Below are 21245 nucleotides of genomic sequence, written 5' to 3' on the forward strand. Positions count from 1 at the left end.
GTATGGTTGACTTACAGAGCTGATAGCTTTCCTCTGCCATTATGCTATGCCAGTATAATAGTGGTGAAAAAAGTATACCAATAGCTTGTAGTCAGGGTGCAATTTGTAAAAAAAAATCAGAGGGGAGGATTAAAAAAAAAGTCTTTTATTCATGAAAACAAATCAGAACCACAGCAAACCTATATAGATTGTGGAACCTAATACTATTGGAGCCTATTACTGCTGTCATCTTTTTGCATCATTATGTGAAGTTGGATGTCATCTCCATTGTCATACGAGAGTTGACAGTGAAAGTCCATTTCTGATTTTAATGTAAATTTGCACTCTGGAGTGTCCTCACGTTGTAGTGCTTTACTTAGATCTTTTTTTAAATAACCTATTTTCTTTTATATGGTCTGTTGGTGAATAAGCATAAATCATGGGGGGATACATTTTTGTCCCCACCAGGATGAAAATAAGTCAGCTGAGGTAGGGATATATAGACCGGTGGGGGGGAAATCCCCCCATCCCTCTAGGCAAATCGCACCCTGCTTGTAATAATCTTAAATTAGGAATACTTTTGGTCTCATTTTTAAGCTTTTTTCTTCTGCTTATTTTGGGAATAAATCTGGAGAACGAATCTCCAAAGAATCTGCTACAAACTAAATAAAATTAAGGCTCAGATCTGTTATGTGAACAAGGTGCAGTCTGTGCCTCTAGCCAGTATGTGTTCTCAGTCATGCTCACATGCTCATGTCACTGTATAATGTTGCAGCTGTACATGTCTGCTGATCACAGCTTCCATTTCGAAAGGCCTGTTCCATATTACTCACGCTGGGACTCATTTCACTTTTCCTCCCTTTCTTCCCACACACCCTCCTCCCCTTCCTTAACACTCTCTCCTTCACTCTCTCTATGTCTCTCACTGTACTTTCCTCCTTGTTTTTCACTCTCCATCTCTGTCGCTCCTTTTTCTTCCTTTCGCACCTGCAGATGTCCCATCCCGATCAGTCACATAACTCCATGCAGCAGAGCTTGCATGCGTCTCCCCACCCTGGCAGCCAAACAGGGCCGCCCTTGCATCACAGTGGCCAGTCAGGGCCGCCCTTGCATCACAGCGGCCAATCATCGCAGCCGCCTCGCCAGTCGCAGCCGCAGCCTCAGCAGCCTGGGCAGAACTGTCACCCCCACAGCGATCTGAACTTTAACCCTTCCTCAGATGGGCAGATGGGTCAGGGAGCCCAGGATATGCCTGAACCCTCCCTGGATGTAAGTGTATCTGCTTTGGGCACCATAAGCTACCTGTTTTCAGCTAACATTGTCTGCTGCTTCTGCTGTCACGTCTTTGCTTCCTGCTCTGTTTGTGGACTCTCAATTTAATTCACACTCCTCCAGCGTCAGTAAGATAAAGGTGTTTTCAGGTTGTGTAGTGTGGCCACTCATCATCTCTTTCCACCTCTTATCCACAGCTGCTTCCAGAGTTGGCCAACCCAGACGAGTTACTATCGTACCTGGATCCTCCCGACCTTCCCGCCAACAGCAACGATGACCTTCTCTCCCTCTTCGAGAACAACTAGCCCCTCACCTCTCCTTCAAACTCTCCTCTCACCTACAGGAGTCATGACATGTTTGACTGTCCGTCCACACACGTCACTGACCTCCGATCGACAGTTCAAGCAGCTTCCTGTGCTCACACAAGCACACACATACACACAGTCTCTCAACAGATAATGTGTGACATAGGAGCACGGCTGAAAAGAGGCACCTGTATGGGAACTCCAAGGGAGAAGGCAGGAATGCCACTCATCCCCTAAACTCCCTTTTTGTCCTCGTGTAAAGATTCCACTCACCAGTACCACCGCCTCTGACTCTAAACACACCATTTACAGCCATGTTGGCGGGCACTAAAGTGATATTATATATATACATATATGATATTTGTGACTTTTCAACTGAAAACTGTGCAGCTATAATCATCATGTGTGAACAACACGGAGGAGACAGGAGCCTTTGTGAGCTTGAGGTAAAGTGTTGTAGCTTTTTATTTTATATTATTATCATGATTTTCCTTTTGTGAAAAAAGACAAGAATCTGAGGGGGAAAAACATCATCTTTTTAAGAGTGTTTTTATCCTATTTGAAATGTGTTCTTCCAAAACTTTGGCACATGCCATGCCCTTTGACCCCTTATTTCCCTGTGTGTGTGTGTGTGTGTGTGTGTGTGTGTGTGTGTGTGTGTGTGTGTGTGTGTGTGTGTGTGTGTGTGTGTGTGTGTGTGTGTGTGTGTGTGTGTGTGTGTGTGTGTGAGAAAGTTGACTAACTGGAACTCAGCACGACCTCATCAGAATCAGAGCAGTGAAAGGATGAGCTTAAATGTCCTCGAGTGTCAACAGAGGAAAACGAGCGCACATTGCGCAATCTAGTGTGTGAGTGATTGTGCGCGTGTGTGTATTTGTGTTCTCTTTGGTTTGCCTGCGAGCGTTTGTAAAAGGCAGCGGGGAGAGAAAGTTTGAGACAGAAAAGGGAAGAAAAACATTGAATAGAAGAACGAGAAAACAATCCACCTTGAGAGCTGTCTCAGTCCTCTTTTTTTTTCTCCACTGGGTCTGCAGTCGTTCTTGTGGTATTTATTGTAACATTTCGCTCTTCCTCATCCAATTCAGCACCATTTTGTGCATGTGTGCCAATGGCTCCTGTTGTCTTTGTTCAGCCTAAATGTGCTCGATCAAATCGTTTTCTCACGTCTTTATATTTATTATTTTATTTCAAACTCATGTTTTTTTTTTTTTAATTGTTGTCCTTTTATTGTGTGTTTTATCTTTGTCCCACATTAAGACTAATCAAATACACATCACCAAAGTTCTTATGCTTTTTGTAAAGGGTTTGGGCCTGGAAAGTATGTTGGTATAACATCTTACAGACATCTACAGAAGTTTTTAAATTACTGTATTTTATAGAAAGCATCTGTGTGATTTTATTGACCTTTCCTTTTGTTGTTACTGTTGAACTGCATCCAGTTTTGGGGAAAAAACATCCTGCATGATCCAACAGTGTTTCCAGAGCTGTTGTATGTACCCTTTGTGAATACTTTGTGACTGTACAGTACTGTACCTATCCATGACTGGCAACTACACGGTACTGTATGTCTGTTAAGGACTACACACACTCTCACAAACACACGCACACAATCCCCAATAACCAATCCAATATTGTAATGAATAGATCCAAATGCACTCTCACTGGCCTTTTGTTGAGTACCTGTGTATTGGTGTACGGTTTTTCCATCACGTTATGGCAACTCATCAGTGAAAAGGAAGATTTGAATTGCTCAGCAGGCAAGTTAAAAATGAGTAATTTTTTATATTATTTTTTGTTTTTTTGTATCTAAAAACATGTCATCTTTACATGAGCTGATTTTTCTGTGCAAAAAGATTGTTGATTGATGCAGCTTAGAGGTCCAAATTATCCCAAAAATATTTGTTTAATATTATTGGAACATCCTCGTTATTTAAAGTGAGAATTTGCAAATGTCCTTCAGATTGTTTCGAGGCCTAATATGAACTTTTGATAACCATACTTTGCAAAAATGTGTGAACGTGATTCATGTATTTTCATCACATTTTATATTGTTTCAAGTTTTAAGTTATTATTTTTGTCCAGTGTTTTTAATGACAGATATAATTTGGTTTACACAGTTTTATGCAGTATAGTCAACTTAAAATATGCTGTGTGTTGGAAGCTAAAAAGTTCCCCAGTTTGAGATTTGTAATCCTTTAGAAGAACCAAATATGTCTTTACTGGTCTTTAAAGTTGATCAAATCACCTGCATATGACACAGCTGAAGGATCAGACGTTGTTTTTCTCTGTATGTTTGTTAAAGACAATGCACTGCCGCATTGGGATATTTTATCTCCCTACACATGGCGTAACTGTAACCTTTCACATCACTTCTAGAAATTTGAGCGATACAAATTGGTACTGTCTGATTGCAGACAGCGGAAATTCATTTGAGGATTTAAAAGAGAATGCAATTAACATTGTAAAATGAAATGTGGGGGAGCCTTCCTCCTGTTTGCATTACAAGGGGAGATTGTGGCAAAGGATGGGGTGGGGATGTAAGGGATATGTGTAAATAATGTAAATGACAAATAGAGACACATTAACAGAAATGTATTCATTTTCTCCAGGGGGAGTGTGCATAGTGTATTTAGAATTTGTAAAGCTTGCATCCTCCTGTCAGACATTGAATTGGGAAAATGAGTCGTCTGTGTTTGATTGCGTCTGTGCAGACCTCTCTAACCACGCCTGTTCATTTATGTAAAATACTTTATGTACCCCTCCACGCGGGGTTTCCAAGAAAAAAGACAATTTTCCTTTGTGTAATATTAAACTTCTGTGTATTTCTCTATTACCTGTGTACTTTATAAAGGTGCTACAAAATTATTAAAACCTTTTGAGGTATAATTGGGACTTGGAGACATTGAGCCTTGAGTGGCTCCTAGGGTTTGTTTCCAAATTTACAGTTTGTAAAAAAAAAAATTGTCAAATTTATCATTTTTATGCAATTTGGCAAAATATGCTATAAAGGTACAATCTGAAGTGATTGGCACAACAAGTGGCAGTTGTCTCTTTGGTTTTGTACATTCTATGTACAATCATTTCATATTCTAAACTGGTCAGAAAAACATTGTGATTTTTAGTCTTGCAAATCTGTATGTAGTTAGATGACGTGACATCTTAATATTTATCTAATAAATATGTATTCAGATGAAACATATTCAATGTCCTGTGTCTCTTGACATACAAAGTGCAACCAGCATAATTAAGCCAGCACATACTACATAATCATCAAAACAAAAGATACATAGACTTTGCCATTAGACTCACACATGAAATACATACAAAAATGTTTACAAGCTGGAGTAGCACAGAATCATTTCAATAACCATTTTTAACAGAGGACATTTTGACATGTGACAGGGAAAAAGCATGGACGTAATTAATGAAATTAACAATATCTGAATTCCACTGAGCAGCTTCAGTTTCAGGGTCCTGGTATTGTGCATGCACTTGCTCTTTTCCTACTATGACAAGTTAAAATGTCTGCTGTGAGAAATGTCTATTTCACCACTTAAATAATGAATTCAATCATTCAAGGAGGATCAGGATTCTTGAGGTAAATTTTAAAAACCAAAAAGGTCTATGAAGAGGAATGTGAAAAACCATCAGTCAGTGTTTGATCAGTTCAGTGTACCACTACCTGAGATTACTAAATTTAGACTAATGATGTTGATGATACATTTCCCTCATAGTTGGCATCTAATTAACTTTGATTAGATAGATTATTAGATAGATCATACATTTATTGGGTAAGCAACATTAAATCTTGTCTTTTTCATAAATAAGAACATACTGTGTTAACTGTTATAATGGCGTTTTTGGTCTTCTGTAGTGATGCAAATGTAGTTTCTGATGCAGATATACTGATGACCACTTGACAGGAACATTATGAAGTTGTAAAATCCCAGTTTTGGATGTATTACCAACCCGGAATATTTGGAAAATTTGTTTAAAGGAGTTGTTTCTCCTCGTGTTCAGTAGTTTAAAGCAGGAAAACAGAAAAAAGTGTATTGACCTGCTAAAACTTCTATAATTTAAATGAATTCATTCAACTTTTATTGTCAAATTATATAAACAAAGTAAAATATTCTTGTTTAACCCTCATTTGACCAATAAATTAACATACAAAGACTACTGTGTGGGGTCCCTGGGGACCCCAAGAACTACCATAAGAAACAGCCATAAAAGCACAATGTTAACTTATTTCCTCTCAAAACAGTATCAGTTATGTAATTAATGTCATCTGAAAAAACAAAAACGACAGATTATTATTATTTTATACTGTGTGTGAAACTTTAAATTAGGACCCATGGCAAACATGAACCCATTAAATACTTCTATTAATCAAAACTGCATAGGGGGAATTGGGCCTTTTGACTGGGGTCCCCAATTCACATTAATATGTTTTAAAAAGCACGAATTAAAACATAAATAGTTAAAACAATGGTATTAAATAATTGGGAGCAAACTGGTTGCACAATTTGGATGATAGATGAGATATGTCAAACATTATACCTGTGGGTCTGCGGAGACAGTCAGTAGGATTAAGGTTAAAGGATGCACATGGTAACACAACAAGCTACTCAAAGACAGAACAAAGAAAATGCAGTGTGGGTTTCTGTCCGATTTCTTGATCAAAGTTGAAGTTATACTTTCTTAATCTACCACGTGGTGTCGCTGTTGAGCACCGCCTCTGTGTGACGTCACAGGTAAACACTAGCAGCACCCATGGGCCGCAGGTCTCCCTGTCAGCTAATGAGCGATGTATCAGATTAAAACCCGCATGAGATACAGCCCGCTGGGTATTGCCGCTGCCAGGTTGACTTCCTCCGGTCCCGACAAGAACCCAGTCGTGTTTCTGGACATCGAGGCTGACGGAGAGCCTCTTGGAAGAATAATCATCGAGGTAGCTGGCTAGCTTTAGCCTTAGCCTCTCCATCTGCAGCAGTAGTCAAACATGCAAAGATATGGGCAGTGCATTGCAAAGTGTAACTCATTCATTTCACTGTGATTTGTATTATCTTGCAGTTGAATGCAGACAAAGTGCCAAAGACTGCAGGTACGTTCAACTGCTCCAAAAATGCTCCAAAATTAAACTTTTGACTGGTAGCCTACTGTATATCCAAAATCACCAGTTAAAGACAGGTTTAGTTGTACCTGTTTTAATACTAATGGACAGATTTCATTTGGCAGAAAACTTCAGAGCACTGTGTACCTGGGAGCATGGCTTTGGATATAAGGGATGTGTGTTTCACAGAGTCATACCTGAGTTCATGTGTCAGGTGAGATCATAGTGAAGACATCTATACAGGTGCACTGTGTGTGTGTGTGTGTGTGTGTGTGTGTGTGTGTGTGTGTGTGTGTGTGTGTGTTGATGCTGCATGTCCTCTGTCACAGGGGGGAGATATCACCAACTTCAACGGCACAGGAGGGAAATCGATATACGGGAAATCCTTCAAAGATGAAAACTTCAAATTAAAACACACTGGGTCAGGTACATCTCTAAGTTATCTCTGTTACAGGATGAAACGGACCATCCTGCATCCATCCATGATTCATATTCATCTTTTTAAGTGTCTTGTGTAATGCTAAAAAGCACCATTGTTTTTCAAAGTAGGGTCCGGGGACATCCAGGGGTCCTCACCAGGTGATCCATGGTCTTTGTGTCAGTTTAGAGTTCTTTATGTGAAAAAGTTTGAGAGCCACTGAATTTAACAAATACCAGATGAACAGAAAATTCACAAACAGTTTTGATACAGATTTAATCATAATTCATCAGGCAACAATGCCAAGTATTCTCTAGTACCAGTTTCCAAATATGGGGATTTGCCACTTTATTCTGTTTTATATCATAGTAAATTTAATATATTTAGGTTTCTATTCTTTGTTCAGACAGAACAATCAAGTCAAAGACCATTATTTAAAATGTCTTACTATTTTTTTTTGATCAGCCACCTGAAAAAAAAAACTTTCAGCAGATTGAACAATTATGGCACAGTGTCACTTTGTCAGGTTTTGTATTGGCTGTATTTCATTTACCTGCCTCTCCACTAGATGGCAGTGGTAATCTCATGCAGCACTAAAACCACCAGCTATATGGATTTTGCAATCCCCAGGTGAATGACCTACTTTCTAGAGAGTCAACAGGCACTAATCAAAATAACTCTTGCTTGAATAAACTTAATCCACATGCTGATTATTTGGTGCTTCGTTTTAAACTGTTGCATGTTACATTTTTCCGTCAGTTTCAGAAAAGAGAAACAGGCCCTCATCTAACACAGCTGCTGACTTGTGTCATGCTTCTATTGTGCTGCAGTCAAGCCTGAACATACAGTTTTTATTGGGTCACTGGTGAAAGGAGGTCAAGATCTTGTTGAATGCATCACATTTAATTGATTTATTTATTGGCTTTTCATTTCCTGCAGGAACCCTGTCAATGGCTAATTCAGGGCCAAACACCAACAACTCACAGTTCTTTATCAGCACGACTAAAACTGACTGGTAAAATACTCTTTAATTTGCCATTATTACTCACTACATTCAAATGTAATCACTTAATAGCCACTAAAATCAGTTGTTGTGTCTGTCTCCTCACAGGCTTGATGGTAAACATGTGGTGTTCGGGCAGGTTAAAGAAGGTATGGACGTGGTCACAAAGATGGAATCCTTTGGTTTACACGATGGCGGTGTGATAAAGAAAATTGTCATAACTGACTGCGGGGAACTCAAGTAACACCTAAACTCACACATGGACTTCTGTAGGGTGACTCAGCATGCAACAGTTTAATATTTACTTTGCCTTTGCTCATGTTTTTATTACACTTCCAAGGAGGAACTGTCACAGGTGATTCAGCGATTCAGTTCCTCACTAAAATCTGATGTTTTGTTGTTTTTTTTCTGTTGATTATGATGTTAAAAGATCTATTGATTTATTTCATCCACAAAACCAGGTATAAAATGGTTATATCTTGAGTTTGCTTATAAATAATACTAATTTAAAGACTGAGAACTACATAAAGACATTTTTACCTCAGTTGTGATATATCCCTCGTAACTCTAACTTTTAACTTGACCCGTCCACTTTGTGTACACACTGAAAGTCATCCACTATGTAAAATGTTCTTATTGTGCAATTATTCTCCATTTAGTGTCAAATAAATGACCATTTTCAGATTTGACTAGCTCTGGTCCCAGCACAGGACATTTGCTCTCATGTGCCACCAGCCCTGCTGGTTTTAAAACTTCCTGGAAATGATCCAGCAGCTTTTTTTAGACACCGGCTTTCCAGCACGACTTCCTGTCCATCAAAACAGGATGTGACATCATGTGACATCCACCTACAGCAGAGCTGAAATATCACATGAATGCAGTTGACAGATGATAGACCTGTGGGCTTTAGCCTCATTGGATACAGTGAGTACAGATGATTTCATCTGTTGGAGCCATGAAGAAACCTGAAAATGTCTTTAGCTTATATGTGGGCTGCTCTTCCTTCAGTGCCTCTTTATTTGAAACACAGAGCATCTTCAGGAGAGAGAGAGAGAGGAAAGGAGGCCAGGACATGTCTGAAAGCCAGAGACTGGGTGGTGCTGCTTATCGAGCTAATACTTTATGAAAGTAAATAATGAAGCAACGTGAAAAAGCAGCTCTTGCCCCTAAATGAAACCATATGCACGCTGACCTTCCACCGTTTGTTTGAATTCTCAGATTACATCGTTGCTATAGAGACTTTTCAGCTCTCGCTCTGTTTGCGCTAGAGATGTTGTAACAAACTTGATATAATTTGGGTCCCCACCCTCTGGTTTAGTTTTAGTTTTTGGAATGCATGTCCAATATTATTGTGCATGGAAACTTGGCCTGAAAGACGGTGGTGCTGTGGCCAAATGTTTAATACACATGCAAAACAATGACATCTTTACAACTAGTACAAGCTGGTTCTTTTGCTGTAAATGTCTACATTTATCACACAGCACCCATGTCAGCTGGTGCCATTTTTGTGTTCTGGTTTTCCTGTGCACAGTTTGTCTCAAAGTGTTGAAATTGAGTCCTGTCTGCTCGATGGGCCTGTTATTCTTCAGCAGTTCCATCGTTTTACAAGTCTTACACAAGAGCCATGAATAATCAATTAAAAACCTGTTTATCATAATCTATACGCTTTGTCTTGTGTAAGGCTCACATATGCAGTGCAGAGGGAAGATGAAGACATATACTTTCGGCAATGAATATTATACAGACAGAAGCTCTCAGAAAACATTGTGTTGCTTTTGACTGAAATTGAACTCCAGTGTGAACACCTCCCAGTTACTGGTAACAACACATCTGCAGAGGAACTTCACAAAATGTCTGTGAAGATTCTCAGTCATCCAGGTCATGGATATCCCAGGAGGGTTGAATTGAGGGCAACTGGACCGAAACAAAATGAACCACATAAACCAAGCAGCCTTAATTCAGTATGACTTACAAAATGAAACCACATAAACCAATTGCTCCTAATTCAGTATGACTTTTATTCATCAAACTCTTGACAGCACTAAAGCACTAAAATGTTTTCCCAACTAACAAATAAGGCACATTTTGGAATGCCGTTTTCATGGACATGAAAAACAGACCTGTGGTCTAACTCTCGAAACCATGACTGTCCTTGTTTCCCAAAATCGTTGTCTTCCCAACCTCACGCCTGTGTTCTGTCCAATTCAAATATTACATTATTGCAATATTGCATTACAAACATTTCAAAGTGATACAGACAGTAAAGAATACAAACACAACTTTCCAAATTGACCACATAAGTGTTAACACATTACATTCAGTAAATATGCATTACGGTATTCATAGAGGCTACACTAGCGGTAAATGAAATACTTCGTGACTAATAACCATCAGTGGTTACTGAAAATGTTAAAAACAATATGTACTGTAGCAAACTACTGTAAAGTACTTAAATAAGTATACAATTGCACAAAATAATATTTCATTCAGAACCAAACACATGCACATGCAAACTCTAAAATAGTTATTTGTCACACACGCTTTCTTGAACAAAGTATACACTCCCTAAACTACTAATAACACTGTAACATTTTATAATAGTTTCTTGTCATCGCTGCTTTAAGCAAACTACATCTCACAGTTTAACGTGCTTATACAGTGGTGAGTATCCGTCACTAATTTAGGAAAAAAAGGATTCTGCATGTTAACACATTATATCTTCATAATATTGTAGTTACTGTTTACAAAATGAATACATGTGACTGTATAGATGTAAATGGCAGCTCATCATTAGTAACATATAGTGACCAAATAACATTGTGGGTTATTCAACACTGATAACATCATAAAACAAAACACAAAAATACAATGGCTTATAATTGAGAAAGGGTATTAATTATGTACCTGCTTTTTTTTAATAATATTCTATGTAGACATCAATATTTCCTTCTTAATGTAACTTTGTTGCATATTCTATACAAAAAGTGTTGTAAAAAAAAAAACTCTTTCCATAAATATTTCTGCAGGATAACCCTTCAGTTTATCGTAAAACATCAAAGAAAAGAAAAAACTCCCAGCTTTGTTTATTTCTCAGCAATAGGCCCTTCTTCACACAAAAAAGCTTCAATATTGCATAACACTTCAAAAGAGCTACTATCCTTGAAAATGATGGCCATCAAATATATACATAAAACAGTCATTTGTAAATATCTTTGTAAGGGAAATAACTCTTGAGTTTTTTGCAGATTGCTTTAAAATTTTCAACATCTATTAAGTGTTCCAAAATACACATCTTATTCATAGAAAATAACAAATTTGAACTGAAAAGGTACTAGAAAAGTCAAGTATATGTAATTCAAGACACTACTGTACGTCTGAAAGCAGAGATTTCTCTTTTTTTTTCTTCAAATGTATTGTATCAACTGCTTCCATTGGCTCTTGATTTCTGCCATTTAAAATGGCCTCCTCGTAACATGTCTCTGGGCGGAATCATTACCTTCAAACAAGATTTCTCACTACCTATTTCTCCTTTCTAGTCTGCCAGAAGTCTGTTAATTACAAAAACATTGTTACTTGTTAATGAGGTGAGCTCTTAAGGCAATATTGGTATCTATTCCTCTCACTACAGCCACATGTAGGTATAATGTGGACATGTGGTTCAGATGTAAAGAACTGTTAGGTTAGTGTCATCGCATAAAGCAAAAGATAGACAATGTTACAGTAAGAAAAATGGATTGTTCCCAACAGCAACAGGCTAAAATGAGAATTTAGTTGTTTCAGTATAGACACTCTACTGTCAATTCCATCTTTTTAAAGGGGCACTCCCAACAATTTTACACATGAAGTTCAGTTTACTTATCATGGGGAGTGGTACTTTGCTTGTGAAAATAGTTTTATAGTGTCTTCTGTGACTCTGGAGATGCTGTTTCAAGTCTGAGAAAACAGACTGATGCTGATGTCATAATGATGACATTAGGGTTATCTCAACTGAGGCTTGCAGACAGTTTTAACAAAAAGCCTGCACTGCAAACTGGGTTGTAGTTTGAAAAATATGGCAAATCTGACCAATGTTTGGTCAGTGCCTGTCCTCCTCAAGTTCTCCGCACTCTGCTCAGAAAAAGGTTGTGATGCCACATTTGTGATGTGGGTAATAAATAACTATTGATCGAAGCAATCACAAACTGTGAACAGTGTATGAGAGTGATGCTACAGTTTGTAGTCCTGTAGTGTGATAACTTATTAAAAACGGTGATGAAACACAAGAATAATAATGTCGATTTTCACAATGCAGCTTTGTTTCTATTGGCTGAATAAGCACATCTGCTGCATCAAAGCTGAACAAAACTGAAAGGTGGACTGTGACCTGTGAAACCACCGCAACCTTCTGGACATTCAACACAACAACGAAACTGGAAGTGGATGCTTGAATGTTTTGATCGGACGGGCTTCAACAGAAGTGGAGAAACAGAGTGAATATTCAGTGACCGGAAACATTGTGTGACCGCACCTTTGTGAAAGATGCTATTGAGTTCCATAATGGGAAATGTAGGATCCTGCATTTTTGGTAGTTGACCCATACTTAGGGAATAAATGTCAGGATATCTCAGCATCTGTTGCATCAATTTTCAAAATTTTAACTTTGTAGAACTGCAGTCACTGGAGTGCCCCTTTAATTTCACAGATGGAATCTACCTAAATGATAATTTCCCAAAACTGTAAGGTACCATTATCGGCCACTGCAAACTCTCCCACTAAGGCAAGTTACTATGTATATTTTAGACAAAAACCCATGGTTCCTTAGATAAACATAACTACAATAGATTAAGAAAACAAAGAGTGAGGCTCCATTCTGTTGTGAGGATCGACTAAGAAATAACATCTTTGTTGATATTCCATGACAACAAGACCACAGTAGGATTGTTATTGCCAGCTGGAAACGTTGGTTCAGCCCATGCCTCCAACTCAGCAAATTGTTGAAACGAACACCCACCGTGCCATTTCAAACTAATAGATGAACTATGTAATTTCTTGTCCTTTGCCACATCTTGAACCTGCAACAAACTTACTATGCATCACAGTTACCACATGCAAATATTCTGCTCCAACTTTGAGCCTACCCCCTCAAGTCTTTCCCTAATTTTAAATGGCCGCCTAGTCTTTATCTGTATACTTCAGAGTGATTTTAAATCTTTTTAAGGCACATATAGTATGTTACAGTATAAAATATAGTCAACCAGCTTTTGTAAGGCTAAAAATACAGTACATATAAAAATATTTCACAATTCCTATAACAATGTTCCTTGAAAGGCAGGTTTGTATTAGTCAAAACGACAATTTCCTCTGTAGTACTATAAGTCTGCACTTTGATATATGTAAACAGGATAAAGAGAACAGGATGTGTACTACTCTTCCTTTAAAGACATTGGTTTACAATAGTAGGCCCCATAAAATGAATATAAGTGTAAACTTAATTCATCATCACTTCCTGTATATCCTTGCGTCACCAGAATGACCACATCAAAAATCTGCCCTTTTTTAATTCTCTCAACCAACCTGAAAATTGCTGCCGTTCCACCAACCTTTACCTCCCTCTGGACATTCTCTATACTGCAATCAGCTGTTGGACATAGTTTTGAAGGGTGCATGACCTTAGAAAAGTTTAGATTTAGCTTCACTAAGACTGCCAGACATCAATTGGCACTAAAAATGTGAACTCAAATGTCTCGCTGAATCTTTCTTAAACAGACGTTTCCTTTGTATTTTACTAATTTGTGCTTAAAATCTAATCAGGCTTTTACATATGAACAGGGAAAGTTATGTTTCACATTGCTAATCGAATTATGGCAAGCAGTTAATTTTTTCAATTGCTTCGAAAATATTCTACGTGCAACACCGGCCAGTAAAAAAACGGAAACGTCCTGAAGCTACTGCTCTCTTCCTACTGCTACTTTTCAGTTGACCTGCTTGCAATTAAAACATCTTACCTATGTGGCGTAACACTATAGAAAATTGTTAATTTGGGTGGCAACAAAAATACTATTGGGAGGGTGAATGAAAACATATCTGTTAGCAATGCACTAAATGTAGACAAGGAGCGATGCTATGCTGAACCTACAGTAGTTTCTAAAGACACGTGGAAGCAGTTACACAATAATGTGACATACAAACATACAAAAAACATTTCTTTATGTCCCAGTTAAAATTCAAATTGCACACTAGACAACAAGAAAATAAATAGGCCAAATGTAAGCTAGGGATGTATGGCACATTATCCCTCAGTTAATTCACAGTTAATAAGATGTGGGTAGATCAGGTCAACAGACCCTAATACGGCAAAACATCAAAGGCCTCATATACATTATACCATCATGAGAGGCCCGTGTTAAACGTTCATCACATTACCACACACTTCACTTGGCAGGGAAATGGAAGGCAGATCTCTGTAAACACAAAGCCAACAAACCCCAAAGTGAGGTAATCTATTGAAACCAATACTGTCAGTGGCATCGCTGAAAGACATGCCTAGTGCTAATTCATCGATGCAATGATAAGCTGTTGTCACACATCGAGCTGGATGAATGGGGTTATGTGGTTTCTTGTACTCAAGGCATTAAAAAAAGTCACTGATTATGGTTTGATGAAGACCACTTGGAGAGATAGAGATTGATCTTAAGTTAACGTGTTCCTCTCATTCCTGAATGTAATTGTCAATACTGTCGTAGAAAAAGAAAGCGTAACGATTGAAATCGGTGTCCCACACGTGGCTGGAAAGAGAGACAGGTTTATTTGCTGTGGTAGAGAAGGAAAGCGTCAGAAAGAAGGGAGGATTAGAGCTACCGTCTATATCTCAGGCGTCTGGGAAAGAACAGGGGGAGGACGTGAGGAGGAAAGGATGCCGTGTTGTGTGCAAGGCAGGGATGAAGGAAACCTTGAGGGCAGGGAGGGGAGGTCTGGTGAAGTTAACAGCCTTGATGGAGGATGAGCGGTAGAACTTGAGACACAAACGTTGCTCTCTGACAACAATAAAGATGATTATTGCACACGACGGCAGTAGTAGCCCAGGACTTTGCATTTCTCGCATAGGTGTTGTGGGTGCTCCTTACTCTGGTCAGAAACATCCAGGCCATCTGGCTTCTCTAAAGGGCGCTGAGGATACAAACACAAGACCAGTAATGAGTCATATTAAACACTGAAGAAGGCAAACAAAACAGCACACACACAGCATTTTGCAAGCAGTTTATCTGGCTTCAGATTCAACTCAGCTATAAGCCCAACTGCTTTGGCCTCAAATGTACCTCCCATATTCTTCACAGGCCAAACTTGTACTAAACACAATTAGTTGCAGAGATATGGCAGTACACCATTGGCTCTGGAAACTTGCAATACACTTTAACAACCTGGGATTAAAGAAAAAGCTCCACGATGCATTTGATCATGATGACCTGTATGGAAATATTAGCGAACTGCTACAGCAATGGCTTTCTCAGAATCATTATCAAGGACAAAAGGGAATCTGTTAGAGCCAACACTTTTGGAGGTTGTTTTAACAATCTGTCTGGAAATTTTTATTTCTCACCAACTGTTTTTTCTTTCTTTTTTCTCTTGTTAGAGCTTTTTACTAATCCACTATTTATTCCAAGTGGTTTAACTAAAGGATACAAGGTTACCATGGGTCACAACAAGGAGATATTTCAGCCATCCGCTAATGAGTCTGCCAGGAAGTATTCGGACTTTACTATCGGTGCGTCAAAGACATTAGTTCCTTGTGGAAAGCTGGAAAATCTGATGTATGTTTTATGGGGTCTCCTCAGTGGTTAGAGGGAGGTGAGCCCAAGCCCCTCTGCTTCAAGGCTTTAGTCTTCCCTGCTGAAGTGTCCTTGAGCAAGAAATGCAAACTCGAGGGAGTCTACTCTGTAACTAAAGTCGATGTCTGAGCTCCTTCCATTTGGAGGAAGTAAAAAGGAAATTTTTCCCTACAGCGATCAATAACATACCACATTTTTGGTATATTTGTTTGGCAAAGAAGGAGGAATCACGTGAAATGTTTGTGTGTGCAAGTGTGCATGTGTTGCAACTATGTGTTGCTATTGCTATTTAACCTAGTGCTATAAAACGCTTGCCCTCTATAGATCTAACAAAATTTAAATACGGCCTAAATTTCCTAAATGCAACAAACATGAAGATGTATATTTAATATGGGCATATCATGCACATTTCCAGGTCTAAATTTATATTCTGAGCCGTGACAGGAATATTTTTACATGATTTTCAGTTCAAGAAAGTCCGACAAGGGACCTATGCTGCAGGTCTTTTCCCTCTCTCTCTTTCCTGTCGGCCTCTCTGCTACATACTATCAAAAATAAAGGCTAAAAAAGTTGAAAATAAATCTGAAAAGAAAAAACCCAAAGTCCTTATTTACATTATAATCACTCTTTGTACAGCTCCTCAGTTCAGCTTCCATCTGAAACAGGCTTTTTTTTAGTTCCTGTTTCTCTCTCCCGATGAGCCTACTCTGTTCTGATAGGCCAGCTCCTGGAAGCTGCCCCTTGGCATACATCCAGCAGCTACGAAGGCTACATAACAAGACAGTTCTTTTTCTCATTCTTTACTCAAAATATGAACTGTACATCCATACATGTTCATGCCTGAATCCAATTTGAAATATGCGAGTGGATAACTTCAAGAGTCCTTAGAACAACCTTAGCAACACTTTTTAGCAACAAAGCCTTTGGAACGGACAGCCATTTGTGGTCACGCGTCAAAGATTTGACTTCATTACGAGGAGGAAGTAGAGGTAATATTGCAAACAAAGCCTTTGGTGGAGGCTGAAGCCTTGGCCTTTGGCTTTCAGGACGCATTTTTACATACTTTAACCATAGTTGACCATGTTTAACATAGACATAACCCCTGTGAGTGACTACTGAAATTCTGCCAACATTTTCCTTTACTCAGAGTTTCTCTCATCTGGATTTTGGCCGCTGTACAGATTTGTTTAGATGGATATATTTTGAAATGAGGGGGGGGCATGTCCCCCCCATTCCAGGTGAAAATGTTGTCCTTGGTCTGACCCAAATTCACTGGGCTCAATATTTCACATCTAAGAGCGACAAATATTTTATGCATGTGGATTGGAAAACACTTATTAAATTCAGTTATTGGAATCCTCAGGGAGGGAGGGAGTCACACTGAGAGGTTGAGCTCTTTGACACTGGAGGACATGGTAGAAGTTAGTGGTCCATTTCAAACGCTGACAGGGGGGAAATATGTGAAGTGGGTGACATTGCAAATGCAGGGAATTTGCTTGCCTGTGTGCAGCTTTACCACAAGACACAGAGGCAGAGAGAGAAGTTTTCTCATCACTTCTTGCAACTCCATGGAACATAATGGTTATAAGTGAGAAATACTTAAGTACTGAATTACTTCAGACTGAATACAGATTTTAGAAATATGAAATGGGGTTAATTTAGCAATGAGGAAAAAGAAACTGGATCATACTTATCATGCTCTTTGCACCATCCACACCACTGATGAAATCCAAAGACATAAACAAAAAATAGGAATAAATTATGCATAAACTTTCCGTTGTTTGGTAATGTTGCAATTCCTTGCCAGACATTTTGTTTTGGATAAATTTGTCAAGTGGTCCCTTCTCCTGCTACACTTCATGCGAAGTGTTAACAGAGTGAAGCATGGTCAACCATGGTATTCAGAGAACGAGCAGGGCCTCAAGCAGTAATCCTTATTTTATTTCAGGACGTGGAATTGGAAGAATGTGGGAAAGCATAAATATTAAAAGATGAAGTGTTGAGGATAAATATATCTCTAGCTGAAAAAAACTGTGGATTCTTTCACAGGCGATGCACCTCTGTATTCAACAGGCTGCGAGGAACATTTTTCGAGGTTAAGCTGAACAGACAGCTCACAAGCATGTTAATTCCCTTTGAGTGTTTGCTGTTCGGAAAAACACTTCACGGTAACTCCGGTTAATATGATTTCACTTTTTTGTATTATTATATGCGAGAGGAATTTCTGCAGCTGTCTGCCACTGATGCCCCAGAGTTAGTTTCTCTCTGTGAACCATTCATAAAAGAAATATTAGTTTTAAGATTTGATGACATTCAGTAAATAATCCCCATCTTTTATCAGTCAGGAGATGTAATTAGTTTATTCAGTGCTGGTTTATTACCAAAGAGGCAAAAGCGATTGTTAGTGGTATGATTTTTTTATTTTATTTTAATGAGGCCATCTGGAATATCCTCAAGACAATACACAGCCATGCAAACTCGAGTCTGGATTTTGTTAACGTAGCTCGAGATGGTCCAATCTACCACTTAAAGTGTGTGAGTAATGTTTTTTAACTGCAAAATCTCCAAAAGTGAATGCTTTGTTACACTGCAGATCTTTCCCTATAAAGTAGAAGTACCTGTTTGTGCGGATAGACGTTGATGTGGCATTTGATACATTCTTGTCCCATGTTGGCCCACGAGTTGCCACTCATCCACTTCCTCTTACACTTGGGGCACTTGTACTCTCCAAAACATCTCTTCTTCCCCTGGTAGGGTGTCAGACCTTCTCCTTTAGGTCTAGCCTGAAAAGAACAAAGTAAGGCGAATAAAATGTATGCACATGTGGAAAAACCATTACTTTTGCATTCTTGACAAGATAGATCCAAGAGTGCAGAAAGCATTTTTGTTTTGTTTTTTTCCCTTCCATTGCAGAAGGGCGTTTTTCAAAGATTCTCTTGCATTCAGCTGAACAATAATGGATGGTGAGCTTTGGCAGCAGGGTGTGTCCATCCTTGTCATGCTAATATAGCCGACTTCATCATACAGAACACTCCTACACACAATTTTGGCATAATATGCTGGTTATGTAATTGACATTTACTTCCATTTACAGCTGTGTTAAATTACTCGCTGATTCTCGAGAGGGAGATGATTACGAAGAGTCAGTCAGTCATGAAAGAGCACAAGCCTGAGGGCAATATTGTTGGGAGGAGCCGCTCCACTGACTTCAACTTTGGAAACTTTATTTAGGCCACTATAGCAGCATTGGAGAAAAGGAGTAATTTTTCCCCTAAAAGCATGTATACACAAACAAACCTACTAATGATGTCACCAAAAGAATAAATCTCAAACTGTCCTCCACCCTGCCAAAAGAAATACACTGTACACTGATTAGTAAGTTTGTCAACGCTTGTCATTATCATTTAGAAGCTCATTCATTTATAAGAAACAGTAAAATCATCCCACAACTTGCATTTGCCTAGCAACAGTCATTATCAGCCTGGGAGTGGTTATTTTGGTAAACAAAATCCCTCCATTTAGAAGATAAGCATTGTAAATGGGATAGTGATGAATTGCATATTTTCTCAAATACTTAAAAATACACTGAAGGAAATATGATATGACAGAAAGAAGTAATCTTAATGCTCAGCGTGTAACTTGTGGCAGCTATCCAGAAGGTTAGGAAATGCTCTGTGCTCAAAATGAAATCAGACCTGTCCAGTTAACTCCTAATTTCCCTGCAAGACTGCAGATTGTTTTCATAACCACTTTAACATTGGCTGCAGATTTCGAGGAGGATGTAGGGGGTATGAGCCAGTGAGAGTGAGAGCAAGTGGAGGGATACAATCTGTATCCCTGGTCTTCCTTTATTTTGTCCCACTCCGTGTGTGAGTAATAGGAACTTTAATCAGCAGCATCTGGCACTGTCCTAACAGACGTCAGCGCTTTGCATCAGCACCAGAGAGCCAACGCTAAGTATGAGCGGCTGTGCTTCAACCCGGCCCCTCAACAGCATGACCTCAACCCCACTGTCAGCTTTGCATCTCCCACTGTGACAGCACACAGGCTGGAAAATCTGACTTCTGCTGGCTTGCATCACACCAGTCTATACACATTGACAGAGTTGTCTTGATGCAATCAATGGGAAATCTTGAAGACAAAGTCATGGCAACGTTTTGTTTGGATGCTGTCCTACAAATGATCTCGTTACAACACAAGCCAACATTAAACCATTCTCAAATTCCAAAATATAGCACTTTCTAGGTTTCTGTTGCAGTTAGACTAACCACTATAATGTCTAATCAAATAAAATTGATTATTTTTGAAGTTTAAAAATATGCTATGATCAGAGTACCAGGTGTACTACCCAAGGTGGTCTAACCTTTATCCTAGTTAACCATTTGGAAATTCTAACATATTCTGTGATGATTTTCACGGCTGTTTTTTCAAATGTAAAAATCTCTCCCTGATACTGAAGCCAAAACTCAGCAGGAAAGAAACAGCACTCATCCTCCTCATGACCATTCCTTTCCCGCTCCATGCTGTGTATGGGACCTGGCCGTAGCCTTTGGCTGCACGTCATGCTCTGTCGGCATCTGAGTGCGTTCAGATGAGCTAAAACCCCCTTAGCAATCAATTTGAAGATGCTCCCAATGTGCACACAGCAAATGGATTATCTATCCAATCCAGATGAAAAAGTAGATGCAATGTTGACTTTAAGTTTGGTTTGTTATTGCCTGAAGGAAGGCAACAGCAATTTCCTATCCAAACATAAGTTGTACATGTAAATGTATATATTTGTTAATTTTGAATGACATCATGTTAGACATTATCGCGATAGGCAGTTACACACTATGTGAAGTTGGGAAAATGCACTAAACACATGAGTGAAAAAGCAATTTCTTATGTAAAATATATCCCCTCTGCCTTATATACTGCACAGTGCACTGCAAACTGATGCAGAACTTATTTGGACATTTAGAGTTATAAATCTTTGTACTGTACTGACATTGTGGTCAGTTGTTGTCAAGCCGTTGTAACACATTGTCTCTCATGGAGGTCTTGAGTGAGTTTAGGCTCTTCAGTCATTAACATTACAGGCACAGTCGGTATTGCACATTCCACTGACCACCCAAACACGTGGGAACGAATGTCACAATAACATCTGGACTGTTGTGCCACCACTGCCAGTAGAGGCAGCCTGGGAGATACGGCGCTAGATTCAGGGCAGCAACTAATGAAGGAAGCTTTTCTTCGCATACATACATACTGAACCCGCCTTTCCATTTACATTGGTGCAGTGGAATACAAATCAAAACCCTCAGCTGTAAACACTACAATGACTGAGTAAATGTTTTAGTTGGGCTTGATT

At 39.0% G+C, this 21245-nt stretch overlaps 3 protein-coding genes across 3 annotated transcripts in view; 2 read left to right on the top strand and 1 right to left on the bottom strand.

Annotated features, from left to right (window-relative positions):
* Window positions 1-4741, top strand: part of zmiz1a (zinc finger, MIZ-type containing 1a) — a 101913-nt gene extending 97172 nt beyond the window's left edge. The window contains exons 23-24 of the mRNA XM_062430133.1: window positions 973-1248; window positions 1449-4741. Of these exons, the coding sequence (XP_062286117.1) occupies window positions 973-1248; window positions 1449-1556 (384 nt within the window). The 3' untranslated portion in view covers window positions 1557-4741. The remainder of the gene's footprint in view (window positions 1-972; window positions 1249-1448) is intronic.
* A 1586-nt stretch (window positions 4742-6327) lies between these two features.
* On the top strand, window positions 6328-8477 carry ppifa (peptidylprolyl isomerase Fa). The gene is made up of 6 exons (XM_062430140.1): window positions 6328-6504; window positions 6627-6657; window positions 6792-6880; window positions 6996-7092; window positions 8024-8099; window positions 8196-8477. The coding sequence occupies exons 1-6, from the start codon at window positions 6361-6363 to the stop codon at window positions 8329-8331; spliced, it is 573 nt and encodes a 190-aa protein (XP_062286124.1). The 5' UTR covers window positions 6328-6360; the 3' UTR covers window positions 8332-8477.
* A 1608-nt stretch (window positions 8478-10085) lies between these two features.
* Window positions 10086-21245, bottom strand: part of zcchc24 (zinc finger, CCHC domain containing 24) — a 34654-nt gene continuing 23494 nt past the window's right edge. Inside the window, exons 3-4 of the mRNA XM_062430138.1 lie at window positions 18511-18675; window positions 10086-15233 (exon numbers count right to left, since the gene is read on the bottom strand). Of these exons, the coding sequence (XP_062286122.1) occupies window positions 15120-15233; window positions 18511-18675 (279 nt within the window). The 3' untranslated portion in view covers window positions 10086-15119. The remainder of the gene's footprint in view (window positions 15234-18510; window positions 18676-21245) is intronic.

The sequence above is a fragment of the Scomber scombrus genome, chromosome 12 (assembly GCF_963691925.1).
Source record: "Scomber scombrus chromosome 12, fScoSco1.1, whole genome shotgun sequence".
Lineage (NCBI taxonomy): Eukaryota > Metazoa > Chordata > Actinopteri > Scombriformes > Scombridae > Scomber > Scomber scombrus.

Bases quoted from the DNA above. Each gene is read 5' to 3' on its own strand.
- ppifa (XM_062430140.1), top strand. From the start codon at position 6,361: ATGTATCAGATTAAAACCCGCATGAGATACAGCCCGCTGGGTATTGCC. The intron at 6,881-6,995 runs GTGAGATCATAG...CCTCTGTCACAG, and splicing joins TACCTGAGTTCATGTGTCAG to GGGGGAGATATCACCAACTT. The intron at 7,093-8,023 runs GTACATCTCTAA...CATTTCCTGCAG, and splicing joins ATTAAAACACACTGGGTCAG to GAACCCTGTCAATGGCTAAT.